This window comes from Corvus hawaiiensis, chromosome 13 (assembly GCF_020740725.1).
Source record: "Corvus hawaiiensis isolate bCorHaw1 chromosome 13, bCorHaw1.pri.cur, whole genome shotgun sequence".
Classification (NCBI taxonomy): Eukaryota; Metazoa; Chordata; class Aves; order Passeriformes; family Corvidae; genus Corvus; species Corvus hawaiiensis.
Genome location: NC_063225.1, coordinates 13,383,304 through 13,405,579, shown reverse-complemented (window position 1 = coordinate 13,405,579; position 22,276 = coordinate 13,383,304). Strand labels below are relative to the sequence as shown.

The 22,276-nt window shown below is 42.6% G+C and overlaps 1 protein-coding gene across 1 annotated transcript in view; it reads left to right on the top strand.

Annotated features, from left to right (window-relative positions):
• RFX7 (regulatory factor X7) overlaps positions 1-22,276 on the top strand; it is a 50,109-nt gene that overhangs the window by 3,819 nt on the left and 24,014 nt on the right. The window contains exon 2 of the mRNA XM_048317727.1: positions 18,382-18,415. Coding sequence (XP_048173684.1) covers positions 18,382-18,415 — 34 coding nt within the window. The remainder of the gene's footprint in view (positions 1-18,381; positions 18,416-22,276) is intronic.

Genomic DNA, 22,276 nt, shown 5'->3' with positions numbered 1-22,276 from the left:
TTAATCCAAAATCCAGTAGCTGTGAACATTGAAGGAACAGACAGGTTTGTTTTCTTGTTCACTGTTGCGAATAACTGGTGATGATTCTGCAATGAGCACTTGTTTACTGTTGTAAATAGTAATCTGGTGCTTGCATCTGTGCATGGATTGGCCCCAGCTTCTTTCACCTTGCCTGCATCTCAGCTCTTTTTGTCCTAAAAGCATCTGTTAGGATTTGAATATAGCAATTCTGCTTGAGAGATTAATTTCTGTCCTTCCCCGCCCCAGTGTCTCATGTGTAAACCAAGCTGAGGACCAGGCAGTGTGGAGTGGCAAACACAAAGCATTGCATTTGCAGCCATTTCAGCTGGACGTGGGTGTGGGTTTCTGACCAATAATTTTTGTCCTCAAATCACTCTTCTAGCTAGAAGTTGTATTGGAAAACCACGAGCGAGTCCAGGCAGTGCCGAAATTATGTGTCCTAAGGCCCAGTTTGTCTCATGTTGAAGAAGGAGTAGGAGGTGAATTGTGCCCTTGTTAGTTTTGGGCTCTTGGTATTGTGCTAGAAAACCAGATTAGCTGGTTGTAACACCAGTGTTTTCTAATCTTTGGAAGGCTCCATTCTTTCTTATGACTTAAAACATTCCTGCTCCCTCCTGCAGTTGCATCCATCACTCCTCATTAGGCATTGTCAGCAAACGTGGATTGTCACTTAGCTGTTGGCAGAGCAAATGTTCTGCAACTTGGGAAATGCAGTCAAGGTTTTTCATAATAAGAATTGCTACTTATTTGTATAGTTAGGTCAGCAGAAAAAATTGATATCAGTCTTGATATTTTTGATAAAATGCCTGGCAATGAAGAGGGAAGCTTGAGGGGTATGTGTTTCAGGCTTTTAGCAAATGCAGGTGGATATACCTTTCTGGTAGTTTTTTTCTGCAGTTGAAATTTCTGTATGTATTTTTTTAAAACAAGTATTTCTTGAGTCAAGTTGGATTAACAGGTAAACCAATCCATCTGCATTTTTTCTCGTAGCTTGGGAGTGGGAGACAGGAAATAAAGGGAAAAAACCCCAACGTAACCTTCAGTATTTTGTTAAGTAGCCTGTCAAAATTGAGAGAACTCAAAATTTCCTCTGATTACAGAGTAATTGTGGTTATTCTGTGTCCTCAGCCCAAAATGCAATGGCCGTCATTCCCTTCTTCATCCTGGTTAATTCATTGTTGGAGGTGAGAAACACAGGTTATAATTCTTCAATTACAGATTACTGATTTCTGTGAGGAAAATCAAATCATTATCATTGACTGGTGTACAGGCTGCACTCATTTCACTAAATCTATGCGACATCAGAAGTGTGTTTATCTCCTTTGAAAAAGGACCTTGAGCTCCTCAGCTGAGAGATGATGTGTAAAACTGCAAAGATTTCTTGTCACTAACTCAGTTTTCCCTGGCTTTTTGGTTCCACTGTTTCCAGGTGATGGGGAGGTTTGCCTGTCCTGAATGTATTGCCTGCTATGGTGTATAAGCAGTCAAATACATAGGAAAAAATTGAACTCTGGACCATATTTTAGAGTAGTTCATGGTAATTTCAGGGAAGGACACCCCTCCTTGGGCAAAGCATTTAGGAGCTTGTCGTTCTCCTTCACACTCTGCTTCCCCAAATGGATAGGAACAGAAAGTGGAATTTGTTTCATTTCACTCCACCTTGTTCTGTACAAGTTCCCATGTAGTTATTGTGGAGGAAAAAAAATGCATTTCTGAGGTGAGGGCCAGCTCTTAGGAAAGATGTTTTCATAAAACAATCCATCCCATCACTTCATGTGCCTAATTCTCTGACTGCAAACAAATTTTAAACCAGCGTGTAGCCATCTGTGGTGCAGAACTCATGAATTGGACAGAATAAATCCTACACCATTTGTCACTTTCTCAGCTCGACGACTTCTCCTGAAGATGGCCTCCGTGGGTTGTTTGGAGACCTTCCACTCCTCTGAACAAGGGCCAGGTGCACCCGTTACCTGTTACTACACATTCCTGTGTACAGGAAACTCTTCTTTTAGGGGGAAGCCTTCCAGAAGAATTCCTTCTCAGCAAAGCAGCATTCAGATGCTTTTGCTGTTCCCTGCTGCAGTGCATCCCTGTGCTGTTGGGAAAGCCTCCGAGTGCCAGGAGCGGGCAGGTCAGCGGTGCAGCAGTCGGTGCCAGGGCGGCGTGGGAGGAGAAGCAACTTTCCAAAACGGGGCACGGCCGCCACAGTGGTGGAGTTTCTAGGTCAGCAGGTGTGGAAGCCAATTTGGTCTGCAGGCGTTTTTACAAGGTTAGAAAATAAACCTGAGTAAAATGAATGGTGACCTTTATGTAACCTTTGGAGAATGGAGCTGAGGTTTTATTGAATATCCTGGCTCCAAGTTGGAGGGAATAGCTTTGCAGAAAAAAGGTCTTTATAAACCTGCTTTTAGGAAGAGTGGATTTTTCACTCTTGTTTGTGGGTTTTGTTTGTCTTTGTTTCTTGAAACAATAGAATCTAAAAACTATACGGGGGAAAGCACTATTCAAGTAATAAAAGATTTGGAGAAGTTTTACTGCTGTTCATTTGGAATGCATTGGAGTGCATGGAATTGTTGACTTCACAGCATCAAACATACGCAATTCCTTGTTTCATAAACATTTTACTTTCCACTGCAGGAGTTTCTTCATTGAAGCAAGTTAGATGGTGTGACTTTGTGATTCAGAGCAGCAGTTCTAATGAGTTCTTAATAAGCACAGAATTGCAGGATTGTCATCCCAGGCCTCTGTAACTGGGTTGCTTGCCACTTGGGAGAGTTCTGTGTGATTTACATGTGTCTGTATGCCCTTGCCAAGTAGGAATCCAAATCTCTACCTGAGAAGAACACTTGGAAACCCTCCCTAAAAGTTTCTGGGTACTGTATAAATTAATCAGAAAAAAATTGTATAATTGGGTGAGATGACAGTACTGCTCAGGTTGGGGTAATCAGACTTACACTGAAGCACTGATTAATCTTTTAATTAATTGGAGCTTGGGGTGGTTTTGTTAGTCTTTTTCTCTGTGTGTGTGTGTGTAGTTTTGAGAGCAGGGGTTGAGCTTAATGTTTTTATACAGATCCCATAACTTATGTATGTTGCCTTCTCTTGTTACTCTCCTCAGCCGCTTGCCAAACAGAAGTATTTGGAGAAGGGCCAGAGCTGCAAAATTCAGATCGGAATCCAAATTTGGATTTTTGGTTCAAGCCTTTCTAATATCTAATATTACAAAGCCTCTTATATAAATAAGGAACTCTTTATTTTTAAACTGGCAACGGGGATAGGGAGGAAGCTTCCTGGCTTCCCTCTGGAGCAGTCCAGGTGGAATGCTGGACTGTGTGTTACAAAGCTATCAGCAGGTGATTCAAAAGGTAAATTGAATAGGTGAAAAAGCAGTGAGTGCACTGTCACCCAGAAAGAGCCTGAGCAAAAGGCCAGCACAAATTGGTGCTTTCAAGCCAGCAAGAAGAATCCCCTAAATCTAAAAATTCTGGAAGTGGCGGGATGTTTTATGGTGTTCCATTAGATCTTTGGGAATTTTGAGGGTTTGTTTTGTTTTGTTCCGAATGGAGTTAGCCATATCTCAATTTTAATGCTTTCTTGATTTAATGGAAAAAGGATTATCTTTCATCAAGTAGGATGCTTGTTATCGGCTGCTGTGCCATCAAGAGGCTTTCAGTAAGCTGCCAAGTGTTTTGTGTTGTTGAATGTTTAATCATTAAGACAGTGGAAAAAACTATTCAAAACTTTCCAAATATTTTCCTTGTTGCTTCTTTTTAATTGCTTGTGGTTGCTGTGGTGACACTGTACCTGTCAAAGGGAGGGGAGGCCGGGTGTTGCTGCAGGGCTGAGGATGGGGTGGCTCTAGCTGGTGGGACCTGCACTCAGTGAGGGGCATTGTCTTTATTGTATTTATTGTCTTTATTGCTTGTGTGACGTGAGCTGTTGTCCCTCCCCAGCTGTAACCCACAGACACCCTGCATGGGCAGCACTGGCTGTTCCAGGGCAGGGGGTGTGTCCGTGGGTTTCTGGAGGTGTACCTGTGTTTCTCCGCAGCAATGAGTCCTGCTTAGCTTTTCCCTGGAGCTGGCTGGGACTGCTATCACTTGCCCATTGTCAGGTACTTCAAGTTTGGGAAGAAAATCTTGTTCCTGGGGAGAACTTGTTTATTAAATGAGGCATGTTTGTATCTCCCCCTGAGAGGAAGTTTGTGGTTAAATGTCAGGGTCCATGATCGATGGCTGTCCTTTCTGATGGATGGTCTCACAGGCATGCAGGCAATCTGTATTTCTTTGTCAGAAATTCCTAAGTGCCATTATAAGGTTGTTGGAACACCTGTGCATAAAAAAGTTGGATTGCACTGGACAGTAGGAATTACAGTTCATGACTTTGCCTATAAAGCAGTGAATTATAACCGTTTTTAAAGTGGTCAGCAATACAAACTGTTGGAACTTTTTCTTAGTATGAACGAGGTTGCCTTGTAAGTATCTACCACAAGCATCCTTTGGACAAACAAGAATTAGTTTGTGAGCAAAGTGTGCCCTGTAATAGGATGGGGAGTTTGTTCTCCTGTGTTTGCCTTACTGCCTTCTTGAAAATACCTGGAGTAGTCTTTCTGACTTCCTCTTCAGAGACACTGCTACAGTAGAATACAGACTGGAAAGGCACTTACTCAGTACCACTAGTGGTAACTCTTTCAAGGCCTCTAAACTGAAAAGCTTTAACATTTATTTAATATTTTTTGTGGATGGAATTTTAGTCTTGTTTTTTAATCTGCTCTGAAAAATGGTGACAACTCCTTTTTCCAGAACCACATGTTAGTTTTATTGCTAATTCATTGGAGGAAAGTACTCAAGAGGCTTGGCTGCTTATTAAACCAGGGGGAGAATTCTGGAAGGGGATTCTGGATCCTGTGTGAATTCGGTGTCTGGAGGCAATCTGAAATTGAGACTCAAAGCTTCTACTTCTGGGCTGGACATCCTCTGGCAGAACCAGTTTGTTGCCTGTGCTGAGGGTGTGAAGGCAGTAGTTTCCTGGGAAGAGCACACAGGATGCTCTGCCAAAGAGAGCTGTGCTTGTTGGTGCTTGGCACCATCCACTCAGGGCTCCCATCTCCCACACCCTGCTTGGTTCAGATGCTTTGTGCTTCAGTGCAAGGTCAGTGATTGCTCTGTGGTCCATGCGCTGCTTCTGTGGAAGTTGGTTGCTGTGGGTGAGGCATCTGTGAGGCCAGCCAGCCCTTGGTGAAAGCTGCAGCTCCTTCTGCTGTGATGGGACTGTCTGAAGAAAAGGCCAAAAATAATTTTGAACTAATCTTGTGGGAGTCAGACTGGGCCACAAAAACCTTTTATCCAAGCTCTGACAAAGTGTGACAAAATTCCTTTCATTAAGGGCGTATAAAAAATTGGTCTATTTTCTTTATGGTTTGACTTTTTTAATGTATTAGCATGATAAACGATGAGGGCCTACAGTTGCTGTTAGTGGTCATATAAACTAAATGAATTAGTTGATATTTAAAAGACAGTCGGGTTACTCACTGGCAGTAATTGGAAGCTGCACACCTGGAACCACTGTTTGCTGAAGAGCTAAGCCAGCTTTTGGCTCCAGGAGCCTGCTCTGCATTACCTTCATTATGCTTGATTCCAGTGGTATAGTTCAATCACTGACTCCTAAAAAGTTGAGAAATGAAGTGGCAGCTGAGGGAAAAGTGTATTTTCCTCTTCCATTCAACAAGTGAGCGAAATTGGAATGATAGATATAGTTTTAAAATGCTAGAAATATCCCTGGAAAAGGATATTTTGAACATAATCTATCAAATTTTGGGAGATAGCTTGCTGAATCAAATAAAATATTTGGAAATGCTGGTGGTTTGTGTGTGTTTAATTACACTGGACAAAGGTTTGTCTAAATGCAGTTTATAGTGAATTTTCAGTTAAAAATTAATCTTGAACATCATTTTATCATTCAAAAAAATGCCAAAATGCTGACCCTTAAGATTTGGTAACCTATATAATTAAGTCTGTGTTCCACAAAGATATCCACACACCTATCTCTTATTGATTACTTCTGAGTAGAAGCCAGCTGTCTGATTACCCTGTAGATCCATGCCTGAATGTACTGAGTAGTCAGTTTTCAGTTAATAGCAGCTAAAAAAATGGTAATAGTCCTGAGCTCTAAGGCTAAGAATAAAAATGAAACACAAAATACTTTGTTGTGTTTAGTACCAGTGAGTTTAAGCAGTCCCCATTTAGCTCTCATGGAACATATCTGCATGGACTGCTGCTTTTTCTTGCTAGCTTGGTTCTCTTGGAGGAGTTAGGAATGTGGGTTCATATATCACCATGGTTTGTACAATAAAGTTGGTGAGACTTGTAACTTAATTGAAAACCAAAGTTTAGGTCATGCGTACCATGGTTCACATGTGTGGAAGCCCTTCTGTGAACGCTTAAATCACCCATGTATGCACTGGGGTGCTGTTGGTGAGTAGCTCCAGCTGTTCAGGGTGAAAATACTTGCAGTGGGTAAGTGTTTGCAGTGCAAAACTAATAATTGTTATTTGTCACTTTACAGTGATTCTTGTCACTTTAGTGAAGTTCTTAGTTACTGCTGAGTACTTTAAATAGCAGTAGCTTTGTGGTGAGGTCCAGTGTAGGATCAGGAGATAGCTTGAGTGTGTTGTATTCTGCTGGAATTTGTCAAACTCAGGTGAGCTGCAGTTTTGTCTTGATTAGTTCAGCTGCTGAGCAAAGGAGTGGCAAAGCAGCATATAGTTCACCTTGAAAATTGAAATCAAACTGTGTTAATAATCAGGAAAGGACATTTTCATTCTCTTAATGCGGACATCTGCTCTCCCACTGGAATGTTTACACATGATGTGATTCACAGGAATGAAAATCCAGACTGATTAATTCTGTTGTGCTCTTAAGCAATGTCTCCTTCTGGAAGGACCCCTCAGACAAGTAATTGTGGGTGACATTAGCATGAAACTTTTACAGAAACATAATTCAGTGTATTGTTAGATGCTGAAAACGTGCTGCGGCCTACAGGTGAATGTCAACAGTGTGGCGACCTCAGTTAGTATTGCTTTAGAACTGTCTACATATATCTTAAATATAATTCTCTGGCGTTACGATTTTTGGAAAGTCAGAAGTTTAGTACAGCTTTTCTGAAATCTGATCTAGATTTAATCAAGGACAGCCTTTTCTGGTTTTGACTCTTTTACTAAGTAAGTTGTGGTGTAATTGTGCAGTTCCCTGGGATGTTTGGAGTATAAATGCTATGAATAATGAATCTATGCAAGTGTTCTGTAAGTTGTCTGAATAGGGTGCTAAACTCAGTGGCCTGTGTGGCTGTGGCTTCAGTACTTTGTTCTAGAATGGGTCACATGCCCTCTGCTGCATTTTCAAAAGAAAACCATGACAATATGAAAACTTCTGAAATATATATCAAAATGCTTATGGATGAGGCTGTGCCTGCAAAGCAGGTATGTTACTTGAGAAGAAAATGGCTAAGTTCTGAGGGTTTTGGGTCCTGTCCCCCTGGTTGCCTGTAGAGGCAGCAAACTGGCTGCATGCATTGTTCCCTGTTCTGAGGACTCAGAGAACTGAACGCTAAAGTTGTGGGTATTAAATACTCGTCAGATGCTTGCTGTTTGTAATTTCCATTCGTTAACAGGTTTTAGATGAAGTATTCTGATAGACTCACTTGTTCATTCATCATGGCTGCAGAGGCAGCCTGGCAGGAAAGGAGGCAGTGGGTGGAGTGGATGGTGTTGGCCTGCCCCACGCTGCAGGTTCTGCAGTGCTGCCCTGGAGCTCTGTGCTGCTGCTGTGGAGCTGGGCTGGCCTGATGGTTGCAGCCCCAGAGCTGACAAACATGATCCAGGTGGGAGCAGCCAGTCCTACCTTGCAGGGCTGTGTAAGGTACCTGTTGGACAGTTAATTTGCCACCTAGGAGTGAGTGCAGTTGTGTTTAAACTCAGCTTTGTAGGTGCAAACTGATATGGATGCATGCACATATGAGCTTACAAGGCTTTAGGCTAATTAAATTTTGTGCAGCTTTAATTTTAAGCAAGTGCAGCTTACAGGTTTAGGCAACCTTTAAGTCTGCAAGGAAACTAAAGTTTACCTGGTTTGTAGGCTAGGGGAACTCAAATGTTTCAAAATAAATCCATGAGAATTGGAGTAGCATGTGTTTGTAACTCTTCTGAAGGTACTAGTTTAGGGTTTAAAACCATTTAAAAAGCTGCCACGTGGATTATTTTTTCTATCCCCCAGAAGTAGAGGATGGAAAGCTGATGAGTTACATTGCTTTAGCATTCAGTGAACTGACCTTTGAGATAGGCAAGAGTCTTCTGGCTACAAGCAGAGGTGAGTGAGAAGTGCCTCGGTGCAGGTGCAAGGCTGAAGGATGGATGCCTGTAAGAACCTGTGGGAGGTCGTATGGTCACCATCAGGCAGCAGTGCCATGTTCATCCTGCATATGTTCAGCTTTAAATTTTCAGCTGACGATAAAAGTCAAGGACAGGAGAGGGTTCTGCAATGTACCAGTGAGCAACATGGCACAGGTTGGAGAGGGAAGTTGCCTTTCCTATGGCAGTGAAGCCATGTCCATCTAGCAGGAAAGAAGTGAGTGACCCTTTTAGTAGGCAGGTGCTTGGAGAGTGCATGTAGATACTCAGAGCATTACTCAGCACAGGGAAACCTAAGAGGTTGCAAGAATTGCATTCCGTGGGAGTCAGCAATCGGGTACAGGTTCCTCAAGTGGAAAAAAGGGTGCAGAGGAGCTGTGTGGTGGGCAGCTATGAGAGAAAAGGGAGCAAGGAGAAAGACGAATGCATGTGTCCAGAAATCAGGGCAGAAGCAGGGATAATAGGATGTTGCAAGCAGCATTGGGAGGAGAGGGCTAGATAAAAGCTGGATTTGCTTGCAGAAAGACAGGCTGATGCCTATGGGGGAGCCGTTCAGTGTGGAGGGGAGAGATGGATCTCTGTGGCATGGAGGAGGGACAAAGAGTGTGCCAGGGAAACCCTGTGGGTTAAGCTGGGCCTCCTCAGTGCAGTGTCTGTGAAAGGCCTGGGCAGCCCCGGATTGCTTCTCTGCTTCCCCGTGCGTGCCAGGCCCAGGGAGCATCGAGATGGCAGTGCCTTGTGGAGGCTGGGGCTCCTTTCCAGCCTGACAGTGGGACACCTGCAGCTGCTGACCCTGCAGGTGTTGGAGAGGGGATGGCTGTGTGCGGTGTTTGAGTGCTGGCTTGTCGTGACTTGAGCGGTGTGTGGGCTCGGCGGGGCAGGGGGGTCTTGTCTGCTCCCTCAGGATAAAGCCACAGAAGGGCTTGGAGGGGACTGGGTTGTGGCACTGCAAAACAGATGACACCCCCCTGGGTATCAAATGAATAGGGGAAATAAAAAGGTACAACCAGTAGCAGCAAATCTCTCTGTTAATAGAACATAACTAGGATAGCTGTGGGTCATGAAAATGTTGAAGGAAATAATGTGAAATAAAGAAGAAACACAGTTTTTATCAGCAGGCTTAAATCTGCCATCTGGGCACCTGTGCCAGCATTGGAAAACGTGTGGTAGGAAAGCCTTGCTGCTGCAGAGCTGCTGACACTGGGAGCTGTTCTGCTGTTCTGTTGGATTCCACTGAGCTCTGAGCTATGTACAACAAACACAGCCCTATGCAGACTTGTACATTCATGGGTGTGTATTACGTGTAAACAGTGTAGAACTCTTCCTGTTTTCTCGCATGAGTGTTGTTTTGCTTTGCCATCAGCTGTCTGTAGCCACCATTTCCCAAGGGAAAGGCAGCAGAGGACCAGGTCTGTGCCCCATGGCTGGCTGTGATGCACAGCAAGGTGCTGCCTTCCTCTTCAGCTTGTTGGCTCTGCAGGCATGGAAGGGAAACAATTTTGTGCATGTGTTTTATAGGTACACTTAATTTCCTGTTTGGTTTTCAAGTGCTGCTGAGGAGTGTCACTAGGTTTCACTAGGCATCCTTTTTGGAGCCATGTGGGACAAAGGCTGGAGAAGAATGCCAGTGTCTCATAGTTGGCTTTACAGCACCTCGAGTTCAGACCCTTCAGTAATAATGTGATGGGGCTTCTGCTGACCATGGCTGAAAATAGCACAGCAGATCTCTTAGCTATCTATAGACTGGATTCTGAAGCAACCAAAGGTTGATTTGTTTTTTCATAATTAGTTTTAAACCCAACAGTTTTCATTGTGGAATACGTGAGTTGTTGGAATGGATTATTTGCTGCTTAGCCACAAACCTGCATGTCTAGTGACTGTTTCTGTCTTTCTGCTTTCAGTGGGACATTCCTGAGATAAAATTTCTACTGAAACAATCTTTTTTCATACTGCTTTGTTGAGATCGTAGATTGTTAGTAATAAATATAGGCTGCGGCTCCTCTGAAGTCATATTATCTTCCCACATCCTGTACAGAGGGCACCGCATCCTTGGAACAGAATCTACTGCCTGAATGTAACAATATGTACTGATTTTAATTCAGAGCAGTGCTGAAAGAACCAGGGTGAGAGCGGTGTAAAAGCATTTTCTTTGTCTCTTCTCAGAGTTCATTACAGTAACTTGTGGCTTTTACATTTAAATAAATGTAAAAAAAAACCCCAACTCCAGGAACTTAAATGACTGTCTTGTTGGAATAGAGCACCTGGCAGTGTGTGGTTGTTGCAAGTTCTTCCCAGTTATTTTAAGAACAGTGGAACAAGCCTTTAGCATTGAATACAACTAGATTTCTTCAGAGAGCTGAAAGAGATGTTTATAGACCTACATTTCAGACGCAGGTATTCTGATGTCTGCTGGCTAATTATTTCTTGGCAGTTCATTACAATGGGCTACATTTGAGATTTGGGCATTTCATTAGCAGCCTTATCTTCCTTCTTTGATCAGCTGTTTGTATAGTTGGCATTATTTATAAAATGATCATAGTGTCAGAAATGGTGAAGGGATTAAATTTTTATCCTCTATGAACTATTTTAATTGCATTTATTTTAGTAACAAGTATTGAAGTCACGTGTTTGACACATTTTAACCTGCATTAACTTCAAGGCATGCCTAACCACTACATTTTTCAGCACTGTGATATAGCATTGCTCCTTCCTGTGTCTGATGGAAAACTGGTCTGGCTTATTCTCTCTGGCAAGTGGAAGGAGGTGGATTAGGTTACAGGGAGGATGAAGTAATTGCAGCTCACCCTTCTCGTTGCACTCTTCTATTGGCTTGCTGAGCTTTTGCTTCCTGATTTTGCTGAGGAAGGTGGTTTGCCTGGGATTGAGTAGGAATCTGCCTTCAAACTGAAAGAGACAATATTTACCAGTTGGTGAATACCTGCTTTGTTTATTTTTTGAGGCCTGCGAGTTGGACACTTTTCTACATTTCCAGTGGACACTGCTCTATTTTTATACTTCAGGGAATTAACGATACTTCATCATGATTCTAGGATGCAATTATGGTCCCTGTGGCTTTTATATGGAATAAAAGTATATCTGCATTTGAATCCTGAAAGATCTAATTTGTCCTGTATTAAATGTTTTGCCGCTATTTGCCTGTGCTTGTGCTAGGCTCAAGTGCCTGGTGTCTGGGGCATGACACTGGATTTTCCCGGGGGAGGGAGCAGTGCAGGCAGGGACAGAGCCCCTAGGTGGCATCAGAAGCCACCTGATTTTTGGCTGCTGCACGCCCGAGGGTGAGAGATGTGGATGGGAGGGGAGTCCTGGCCCTGGGGTGCAGGGCCTTGCCTGGCTGGGGTGTGCTTTCCTTTCTCAGTGCCCTGTGCTAAAGCTCTTACACCATTAGCTGAGCAGTATGGATAGTCGTCATTTTGCTAATTCAAACATGTTTCAACCTTGTGCAGCTCTGCTTTCTAAATATTTAATTGAAATGCTTTTACAGCCATTTTACTTCTTTATCACCGTGAGCCAAGCCAGACAATGTAACATGGCATATGTTAAGATGTTAATTGAGTAGCAGCACACATAGGCGGCTGTTTCATAATTTTCTCCTTAGATGATCCTTGGCTCCAGTTTAACATTTCTTTGTGCTTCTGAGTGGAAGGTTATATAAAGATATATTTAGAGCTGTTAGTCTAAGAAAGAGAAGCATTAATTCAGTAAGATTAAGAATTAAGAGCTGATTCCTGCAGGCGCTGCTGGGACACAGTGCTTGTCGTGGTAAGGATGTGATAATAGTACCTTTCTGATAGTACCACTTACTGTAATGGGGTTGGTAATCCTTTTATTGAGTGGTTTCTCACAGCGTGCAGAGTAAATAGAGAGATTTTTTTTTTTTTTTAATGTCACCTGATGTCATCAGAGTTGTGGAATTCAGATTGAATCTTTCCAAAAGGATACGTGGTCAGTTTAATAATGACCCACCCTATTTTAACATGGCTTTTAGAAACATGACTTTGCCGAAACTGTCACTGTTGGTACTTTGTAGTGCAGTCTGACTTGCTTTCCTTGGGGACTTAAGTGGGTTTTTGCAAGAGGCAAGGAGGCAGCAGGACACTGCACAGGAGAAAGAGTTCCCGGGTGTTGTCAACACCCAAATGCCTCCTGTGCCTTGGAGACACGTGCCTGGCAGTGCTGCTCAGGTGCTACTGCTCCCGACAGGAGCAGCCCTTCCAGACTACCTGCAGGCCCTGTTGCTAAGAGGTTTGACAAACAGCCTGTGGGGATGGTTTGGGGGAACAACTGATACAGTGGGAAATGGAGGCTTTTTAGAGGCTTTCCTCAGTAATTTTTGAAAGGCCATGTGGCCAAGACAATCCTCCTTGGCAGACAGCTCTAACTGCTGTCTTGGGTATCCTTTTGTTGTGGAAGGCTTGTTTTCAGGTGTGAGAAAAATACCAGGGCAGCAGTGTCACCATGCACTGTCAGGGTTATGTGCGCTGCATGTGAGCCACTCAGAGGTTTTCTGTGGCCTGAACAGATCCTGGTGGGTTTTTGATTTTGTTTTGGTTTTTCCATTTTTCCAAAGAAAGTTTATTTTATAACTTTGTAAACATTTTCTCTCTCAGATGGCTGAAAGGGTGGTTTGCAGTCTAACGATAACTAGGTAACTGTGCCCACAGTAAGTAACTGCACACTAGGCTTTTCCATTAGTTGCAACTTTTTGCTATAAGTCCTGCATGTTGGGTAATAATGTAACTTAATACACCAGTACTGGAAACTGGAACCCTGCAGAGGGGGAACCCTTGCTGTCTGGTCAGGAGTTATGCCCTGCCTTCCTGATGTATGGCTCAGCTCTCAGCAGTGATGGAAAGTAGTTCCTTTTCATCAATTGTGTTATGGTTTGGCAGAAATAATATTTTCTCTGGGCTGTCCAATGAGTGCCAAGCACATGAAGCACAGCTATCTGGAGGCTGGTTTTGGGAGGATTTTTCAGTTCATGCAAATATTTTCAGTCTTGGGCTGAATGGGATACAGAGTATCTCCGGCAATTTCACTGAATGCACCAAACTTCTAATGATAATATCACTCCAGGCTTCCAACATTTGACCACCCACTCAAACCATTACTAAATTTTGCACAATAAATTGTAGCTCCACTGCTCTTCTGAGTTTGGTTGAACTGGATCTGTTGTTGACATATTCCTCCATTTGAGGAATGAGTCCACTGCCAGTGCCTGAATGGTGAGAGCCAGGTCTTGTGTGACTTTTGGGGTTGGGAGATCTCTCCTGACTGAACAGAACAGTGGTGTCCTGGAGGTGCTGCTGTCCTTCATCAGCCTGTGAGCCCCTTTGGCAGCATCCTGCTCTGCACACGTGTCCCAGGAGAGGAGCTGTGCTGCGGGGTGGGTGTTGAGAGGTGTGTTCACTGTGCTTCCACAGTGTTGGTTATGCTGCTGCCTATCATAGGGGCTGAATGCTCCCAACTAGAAAGCTGCTAAGGGTTACTTTCAGTGCTGTGCAGGCTTTGGGAAGGCTCAGGGTTAGCTAGGCAGTAGCTAATAAACTTGAGGGCTTTCTTTTACTTCTTCCAATGACCTCCCTTCTGCTCTTACAGACATAAGGCTTCTCTTATCCCTTGTGGTTATATGACTTCTAGTATTTGCAACATTAAGGAGGTACTTGGTGTGCTCAGAGGAACTGAATTCTGCCACTTCTGGTAATACAATAGTCCCAAATTGCTCAGTGCAATTCAGCTGCCTATTCCTGAAAGTAAAGTATTGCTTAATTAGAGGAAGGTTGGCAGCATCTGGTTTACGCCGCTTGAAAAAAGAGTTGCATCTCCTTGCCTTATCTTCCTGCTTTTTTCCCCTCTCTCTCCATCAGTTCAAGGTAAACTCAGCAGCTCACCTGGGAAGAGAACACACTCCTCATTCTGCCCATGCCAAGTTAGGGCTGTTCTGAGCAGAAATACATAAATAGGTCAGGGAAAACAGAAATGCATACTTTGGCAGAAGATAGAAGAGGAGTTTGAGGAAATACTTTCATCTGATTTCTCCCCGTCTCATTCTCCCAAAGATAATTTCAGGAGTTTGTCTTCAGCATTTAGAAACTTCAATTGCTACAGCCTTCAAAAGTTACCTTCAAGAATCCTTCAAAGGTCTTGGTCCTAAAAGTCAAAAGCTGAGGCTTTTAAGGTGGGCTGGAGCCTTTCCTGTAAGGCTTTTTCTGCAGACCCAAAGCAGCCAACACATGTTCCCTGGGAAGTTGTAGGTCTGGGGTTCTCCATAAAACTCCGCAGCTTTTGCAGGGAGCTGCCCTGCGTGGCTTTTTCGAGCACAGCCTAAGAAACCTCCTTTCTCTGCTGTTTTACTAATTAGTAGAAGTGGGGTGCATGTTTTTGAGTGGCTGATGGGTCGGTGACTAGAGGTGACCAAAGGTGACCAGATTGATTCACACTGGTGGTGTTTGGAGCAGAATTGACATTTTTTGAGGACCGTTGCTGTAGACAGTACAACAAGGCACACTCAGTGTGCCTTGACTTTGAAACAGTCAATAGGATGGTACCCACTGAAAAAATGTATCATTGTTGTGATAGCATCTCTAATTTTTGGTTGGAGAGGGGCACATACAAGGTTTTGATATAAAATTCTATGCTCCAAGGTTCTTGTGTTGCGTCATTGGGCACAAGTTGGTAAATCCAAGGCAGCTGTAAAAGCAGCCACCTTTGTTACTACTCACAAGAGACAGCTACCCCCAGAATCATAAATCTTGTCCTGGATAAAACTGCATGAGGTAGCCTGAATTAAGTTTTGTATCAAGTAAGTGAACTAGTTTAACTGGAGGGAGACTGTCATCATGAAGAGCTACATAAGAGAGAGTAACACCAGCTGCACTTCTAGATGGGGGTGAATCTCAGTGAGCCCCCAGGAGCAGCTTCAGGAGGAGCAATGCTGGCTGTGGGCTTAAGGTGCAGTTTGTGAGTTTCCAATGGGCTCAGGTTCTGAATAGATTCAAATGGTTATTTTCATTAGAAAAGAACATCATTCCTGCTACTCTCCTGCAGCTACTCCTAGGCTTACAGCAAAGCATGTGGGTAATGGCCTCTAGATGTTAGAAATGGCTCTGTGTAGGGCCTGATTCAGCCTGGTTGTTAGGATTGCTGGTTGCAGGCACTGTAATTGCAGTAGTAATTAGGTAAGGGATGCACTTGACAGAGACAGAAGCAGACTTACTTGTAAATGAAACTTCAGCTTTCAAAGCATGTATGTCCTATTAGTGAAGAAGAAGCAGGGCAAAATAAACAAAGGTGGCAGGTATAATCTGGGATGGCTGTCCCCTTCCCACCTTTATCACTTGTCCTTTTATCTCCTGATGTGATGTCCTGCAGTGTCACCAAATGGAGTGTTTCTGTACAGTGCTCAGGACCATGAGAAGGTCACTGTCCCAGTACCATCCCAGTCAAAGGGCTCATTCCTCAGAGTTGCCACTGCTTGATTTTGATGTGGATCACCTCCGCTGGAAGGGAAATAACAAGCATTTTAATCGTTAGGCACAAGCTTAATAAAATGAAACAATGTTAACCTGTGCTCTGGTTAGGAAGCAAGAAACCTCAGTTTACCACTAATAGATTTTAATTATGTCCTCCCAGTATACTCGAGAGCATGGAGCAGGAGATGAAAAAAATTGCTTTTTAAATAGAGATCACACTTATCCCTGCTGAAGCAGTGGGACCTTTCCCTTTTAAAATGTCACAATATCTGCTTGCAGATTGGAGGACATGAACTTGACTGTCCTTTTCGTGCCACCAGTTGACGAAAAGGAAACATAGCGAAGCTGTACTTACTGGCCCTATTATTGCTCCTCTGCTGCAGCTTCTCAACACTGTTGATCAGTGCTGTAGGAGCAGAGATCACAGCTGGAAGAGCCTGAACTAAATTTGAGAGTTTATATTTCCTGACTCAGACTGATATTTGGAGATAAAAGGACAGCTCTAGGGATCTCCTGTCCAGCTGCCTTCTGGCAACTTGCCTCTTTCTCTTTGCAAGAAGAAAATGTTAATGCAAATAGGCATGCTGATGCTCAGTTTGGCAGAAGGGAAGCTGTGCTGGCTGGAGTGTGCTCTCCTGAAAAGCCCAGTGCATGGTGTTGTCTGCAAGTCTGTAGAGGCTGTATTTGGGCTAAGTTTGCTATGTCTTTACCCTGCATCCCCTTGTCCTTTATGCACTCTTTCTGCATAAGCTGTCATGTGAAGCTGTAGAAGAATGAGTACACAGGCCTGATTCTTGTTGCCTGCTGCTTTGTAGGAGAGGCTGTTGATCTGTAGCAGCATGGGGACTGTGGGACCGTGCTAGGGGTTGGAGGCAGTGAATAGGTGGAGTCTGGGGTGAAGAAGTGCTGCTGGAGCAGCTGTGTCCCCATGAATTTGGTCAGCTTTGGGTCAGACACACCCTGGCAAAGTTCAGCAGCAGCAGGTTTCTGTGCTTGGTGTCCTTTGACTTTTCTGGTAAAACGGTGGTTTTTGATGAGTGAAATGACATTTAGGTTCCCTTCTTCAGTTGCTACAGTATATGTGAGCATCTTTTCCAAGGCAAGGCAAAGCTTCCATTTTACCATCCTTAGTATTCCCTGTTCTTAAAAATCCCCAGCAGCTCTGCTTTACTGTCTCTTTGGTGTTCTGAGTGTCTACCCACCTGATGGCTTCTCCTACACAAAGTCAGCTGGAGGGGATGTCTGCTGACGTATCTACTTCAGTGAACTTGTAAAATATTTTTACCTGTTGAAATATTTTACTGTATTCTGTCACTCTAACATGAGCAGTTCTTGTATGGGAAGGGGCATCACTATTAGCAGCCTCTACAAACCAGATTTTTAGACTGTCTTGTTCCAAAATGGAAGTCATGTAACAAGCAGGACAACCAAACTCCTGCCTCTGAGCATTTAATGCAACAGTAGCTGCTGGTTCCTATCACCACCAGACACTAGAGGCGTTTGTTTTGCTTGTTTCTTACAGTTTTAGTAGATGCATCAGCTGCCTTAGTCTAGCTTTGTATGTGATAGCATCCATACAGAAGTAAAATAACTTCCATGAGATGTTTTGTTGTGTGAGGAGATTGAATTATGTTTTATTTCACTAGGAAACGAATTGCTCTCTGAACTCAAAAAGATGGTTGGTTGATGCTTGTTCAGTGTTCAGGTGTTCAGACTGGGGTTTTCTGTATGGGAAACCTCCTGCTCCCCTTCAGAGCAGTGATAAAATGCCTTCAACTAATGCTGTCAGACCAAGCATGTGAAGTACAGCACCCTTAAGAAGCACAAAAGCTGCTCATGGGTGTGGATATAGGAAGTATAATAAGTTCCATACTGATTGCCCACCTTGGCACATGCACTGAGGTCATTCATGGCACAATTCAATTCAGTCCCCACCCAGTGTCATCTTAAAAAGCCAACTGGGAGGTAGAGAGATTAACTTGGAAAACTCCAAAGTTAACAGTGGAATAATAGTTGTGTGCCTTGTAGCAGCTCTTTGGAAAGCTAGAAATAAATGCCTTGAAGTGGTGGGATTTACTGTAATATGGGGAGAGGGGGATGTTAATTGTGTTTACGGATAAACAAGTCAAATGCATTTGAATTGTGTAAGAGCTACAATAAAAATAGTGATATCCATCCTGGATGCATTGCAACTTGGGATAATAGCTCCCAGTTGCAATGGTATTTCATTAAAAAAATACAGTTCTTATGTAAAAGAACAGAACAGCAAGAATTCTAATAGTTATGTTTGGGTGACATTATATGTAAAAATAGCTGACTGAGTATTATTCTGTAGACTAGCAGGATATTTCAGAGCAAGATATAAAGCCTGTAGTGCAGTGATAGAAATTCTAATATGTAATGGTTTTGTCATTGATTTTAGACTAATTCATTATTTCTTTTCTCTCTTTCTTCCCTCACATCTAGCAAAACTGTACAATCTAAAGTGGACTGCATTTTGGTAAGTACAACTCCAGAATGCTTTTCAATATTTAATGAGCTGCAGGACCAAAATAGATGACTCTGGAGACTGACAGCTATTATGAAATCTTTCCTTAACAGTACTTCAAGGTACTACCACTAAATGTGATCAAAATTAGTTACCATCTCAGGTACCTTCCCAGAAATGTGCAACACTACAGGTCCTGTTAACTCTGCTGTGCTGCTTAGGGCAGAGAGATCGTTTTTTGAAGAGGGGAAAGGCCCTTGGATTGCAAAAACATCATCTTCATTTGTGCATTAAAATAACAGGATCTAGGCAGTGATAAGAGATTATTTTTGGGAAGCACTAGTTCACAAAGAGGTTTTATTTGGTTTTAATAGTGAGCAGGTTGCGAGTTTCTTTAAATCAGAGTCTGGAGTTCATAAATCTTAGGACTGGAAGGGACTGTTTATCCTGACTTTCTGCCTTCAGCACTTCATCCAGAAGTACCAGTGGATAAGATAAAAAAGTGTGATAGACAACCACCTGGATACTATCAAATAGTATGGCTGAGTTAACTAAGAGTACTCCTCAAAGTCACATTATCAAAGGCTAATTCAGACAGTACTGAATTCTCTTGCCTTAAAATGTCTTAATTTATTGTTGTATAAGATTTAAAGCTGTATTGTGTTGCAAACAAACTTTGGACCCCATTTAACCTCTGTTTAAAAGTTCTTGGATGCACCCAATGTAAATAGGGATGCAGAATGTAATTTTTTTCAACTTCATTCCTCATTGACATTTGTGAACACCAAGCAGGTGCCTTAAGATCTTAACTGTTTTGTATGTGAGTCTTCAGTGCATTTGTAAAACTTTTTAACACCAGGTATTTCTGTAGAAAAAAGATGGGAGTTGGTGTAGGTGTTGGAGCATTGGAGAGGCATTGGAGAGGGAGTAAGTAAATAGGAGATTAACCAGTCATCTGCTTTTGTCAGTCTGTTTTAAGAAAATGGAATTACACTAGGACTATTTTTGCATTAAATTATGCAGATTTATGGACTTTATGTACTGAGGTAGGGATTATCAGTTTGTGTGAGGGTACTGGGTAGGTCTCATCCATTGGATTGACAGAGAAGTCTTGGACACAAAGCCATCTCCATGGCTTGACTTGGAACAGAGCAGCAGTGTCCTGATGATCTAATTTTCTGTTCCAGATGCCTCCTTGTCTGTCCTGCTGATGAGTTCAGAGGAGTCGTGTCAACAGTGGAAAAGCCACTCTAGGTTAGCAAAGGTAGATCTAATGCTGTTCAGGTAGTTTAAAAAAGAAAAATCCAAGATCAGAATAGTTTGACGAAATCAAAATTTAGCTGAATTCTAGCAAAATGGTTTCTGTGTTTTTAGGTGCTTTGGAAAGCTGCGAGCTGCAAGACAGAATCTAAAAGCACGTTGAACTGAAAAGCTGTGGCTGTGTAGCTCTGAATCCCTCTTTTGGTAGCACCAGTCACAGCCCCCATGTGCAGAGCCACACACAAATGTTTGTAGGCTGCCAAGTTCAACACAGTTCAGCAAGGAGAGAACTAGGAAGAAACAGAGGTTGGTGGCAACAGTCTGTTGTGGAGGTCGCCCATAGCAGAGGGCTGTGGAAAGCAGCCAGTGCAAGGGCACTGGGACTGCAACTGCTCATACAAGAGTCTAGAGTTACCTGCCTTTCACTTGTTACACTGCACCACTCACATTCCGACATACTGTCAGTTTCTAGGAGATCATAAGAAAATCATTGTATACTGTGCAATCCAAAAAAGATAATTAGCAAGAATTGTGGTGTAAACAGTCATTAAAAATTCATTATAACATCTTTTTAACTGTAGTAAACATGTCTAGCAGTAGATTCTCTTAAGACTTTGCTTGTTATATTTGTAGCCACATACTAAGTGAACTTTTGAACCCGATTTTTAGACTGGGCTGCTCCATATAATCACTCAGCAAGAAGGCCAAGGTTTCTTTCCTTAGTCCTCTGGAAAGAGGTCAGTGCTGGTGTGAGAGTGCTGGATCGATGGCCATGGAAACCAGAGCTGCTGGTGGTGCAGGGTGTGTTGGGTCAGCGTCCATCGGTCCTGTGGCAGCAAAGGTGCCACTTGTCTGTTGGGCCCTACAGGAGACAGGCAGAAGCTCTATGAAGCCTTGGCAGCTATGCTTGGGCACTGTCAGAAGAAAGCTGCCATGTGTTTTTAGGGCTTGTTTGGAATGTTTAGCACCTGAAATATGTTCCTGCTTCTGCTCAGATAAAGCATATCAAATGTATTTGTTATATGCTTTCTAGAATAAAAGGGTGTTTACAGTATTAGTTATTTTCTGTCTTGGTAATATTTCAGACAAGCCATCTGACCTAGAGTAACTTATTTAACCTTTGCTTTTTGTTTCTCTATTCATAGAGTGGGGAGATGATTGCTTGACTACTTCGCTATTTTTAGTTCTAGTTGTTAAATAATAGATGTTTGTTCTGCTGAAGTATGACAAATTTTAGGGCCTTTCCGCCCATAGGTGCAGGTTACATTGCCATTGGCACAGCCTTTTTTACTTTGATTAGAGTGTAACTATAAATACTCAAAATGTGGAAAGAAATAGAGCAGTCCATGCTCTCTAAAACAGTAGTCTTGTGTAAAGCTTGCAGAGTCCCCCTGGCCTTCAGCTCTCCTTACCCAAACTCGAGGACAGAAATAACCTGTAATTCTGCTTTCATTATGGACATTTGAAATAGTTCAAATTTGAATGACATTTGCACTGTGTACATTACAGAAGTTGCAGGTCTTCTGACTGTTCCTTAGTATATTCTTCCTCTATCTTATTTAAAGTTTGGCCTGACTAGGTAAACAATCCAGAAAAAGCACATGCTTATTTTCTTGTCACCATAGGAGTTGTCCTATGGTAATCCCTTTTGACAACTTTAAAATGAAGCTTGACTAATGTTTGTGACCTGACAGTAGATGAGCAGTCAGAGAAAACAAGGAGAGAACCAATCCACCAAGGTCAGGAAACCTGAAAGATATTAGTTGATTTTGGGGACTCATGTTCAAATCTCTAGGTTCTCTGGTTCAAGCAGAAACATGAATAAATTCTGTTTCCTGAAACACAGATGAAGTCCTTAACCTCATTCTACGCTGAATAGGTCTTTGTCTCTTTGTGCTGCGGAAACCTGCAGTGGCAAGTTAGTGTCTCCCAGAATGGAAACAGATATCAAAACCTGGTATTTTCATTAAAAAAACCCCTACCCCACAACATTTTGGTCATCCTGGTTTATTTCACAGGTGTTTATTTAGCTCAATCAAAATGCCTGTTAGAAGGAAAAAGAAAGTTGCATCTGTTTCTATGAAAATCTTGTTCTATGTCAGTCTTAGGCAGCAAAAGGACATTCATTTGGAGCAGATCTGTGTGGCCACTGATTTGTGGTTTAATTTGTTTGCTGCTTATTTTAAGCATTTCTGTAGTTACCTATCTATATTTGGTAACTGTCAAAACAGAAATAGTAGATATTTCTGTTCCTTTATATGTTACTGAAAGTCTTTGCTTAGCTATGACTTGAGGTTTCTAATTCCTTGTTCTTAGTTTTTCTGTCTCAGAATATAAGATCACTGAGATATTTTGAGTACTTGATAGATTTTTGGCTACATTGAAGCCAAGTTGGGAAAATCAGTATGAGCACTGCCTTCTCCCCATCTTCATTGAATCTTCCTTTGTTTTATATGGTTGCAGTTGCAGGAGATAAAGGTAACATGTGAAGAGCAAGAGTACCAGAGGCGATGCTTTGTGCTGGCTTTATACCTCAGTCCTGCAAGCAGTTTAGCATGCTTGTGCATTTTTCTAATGCAACTTCAAGAAATATGATTTATAAGTAGCCTTTGG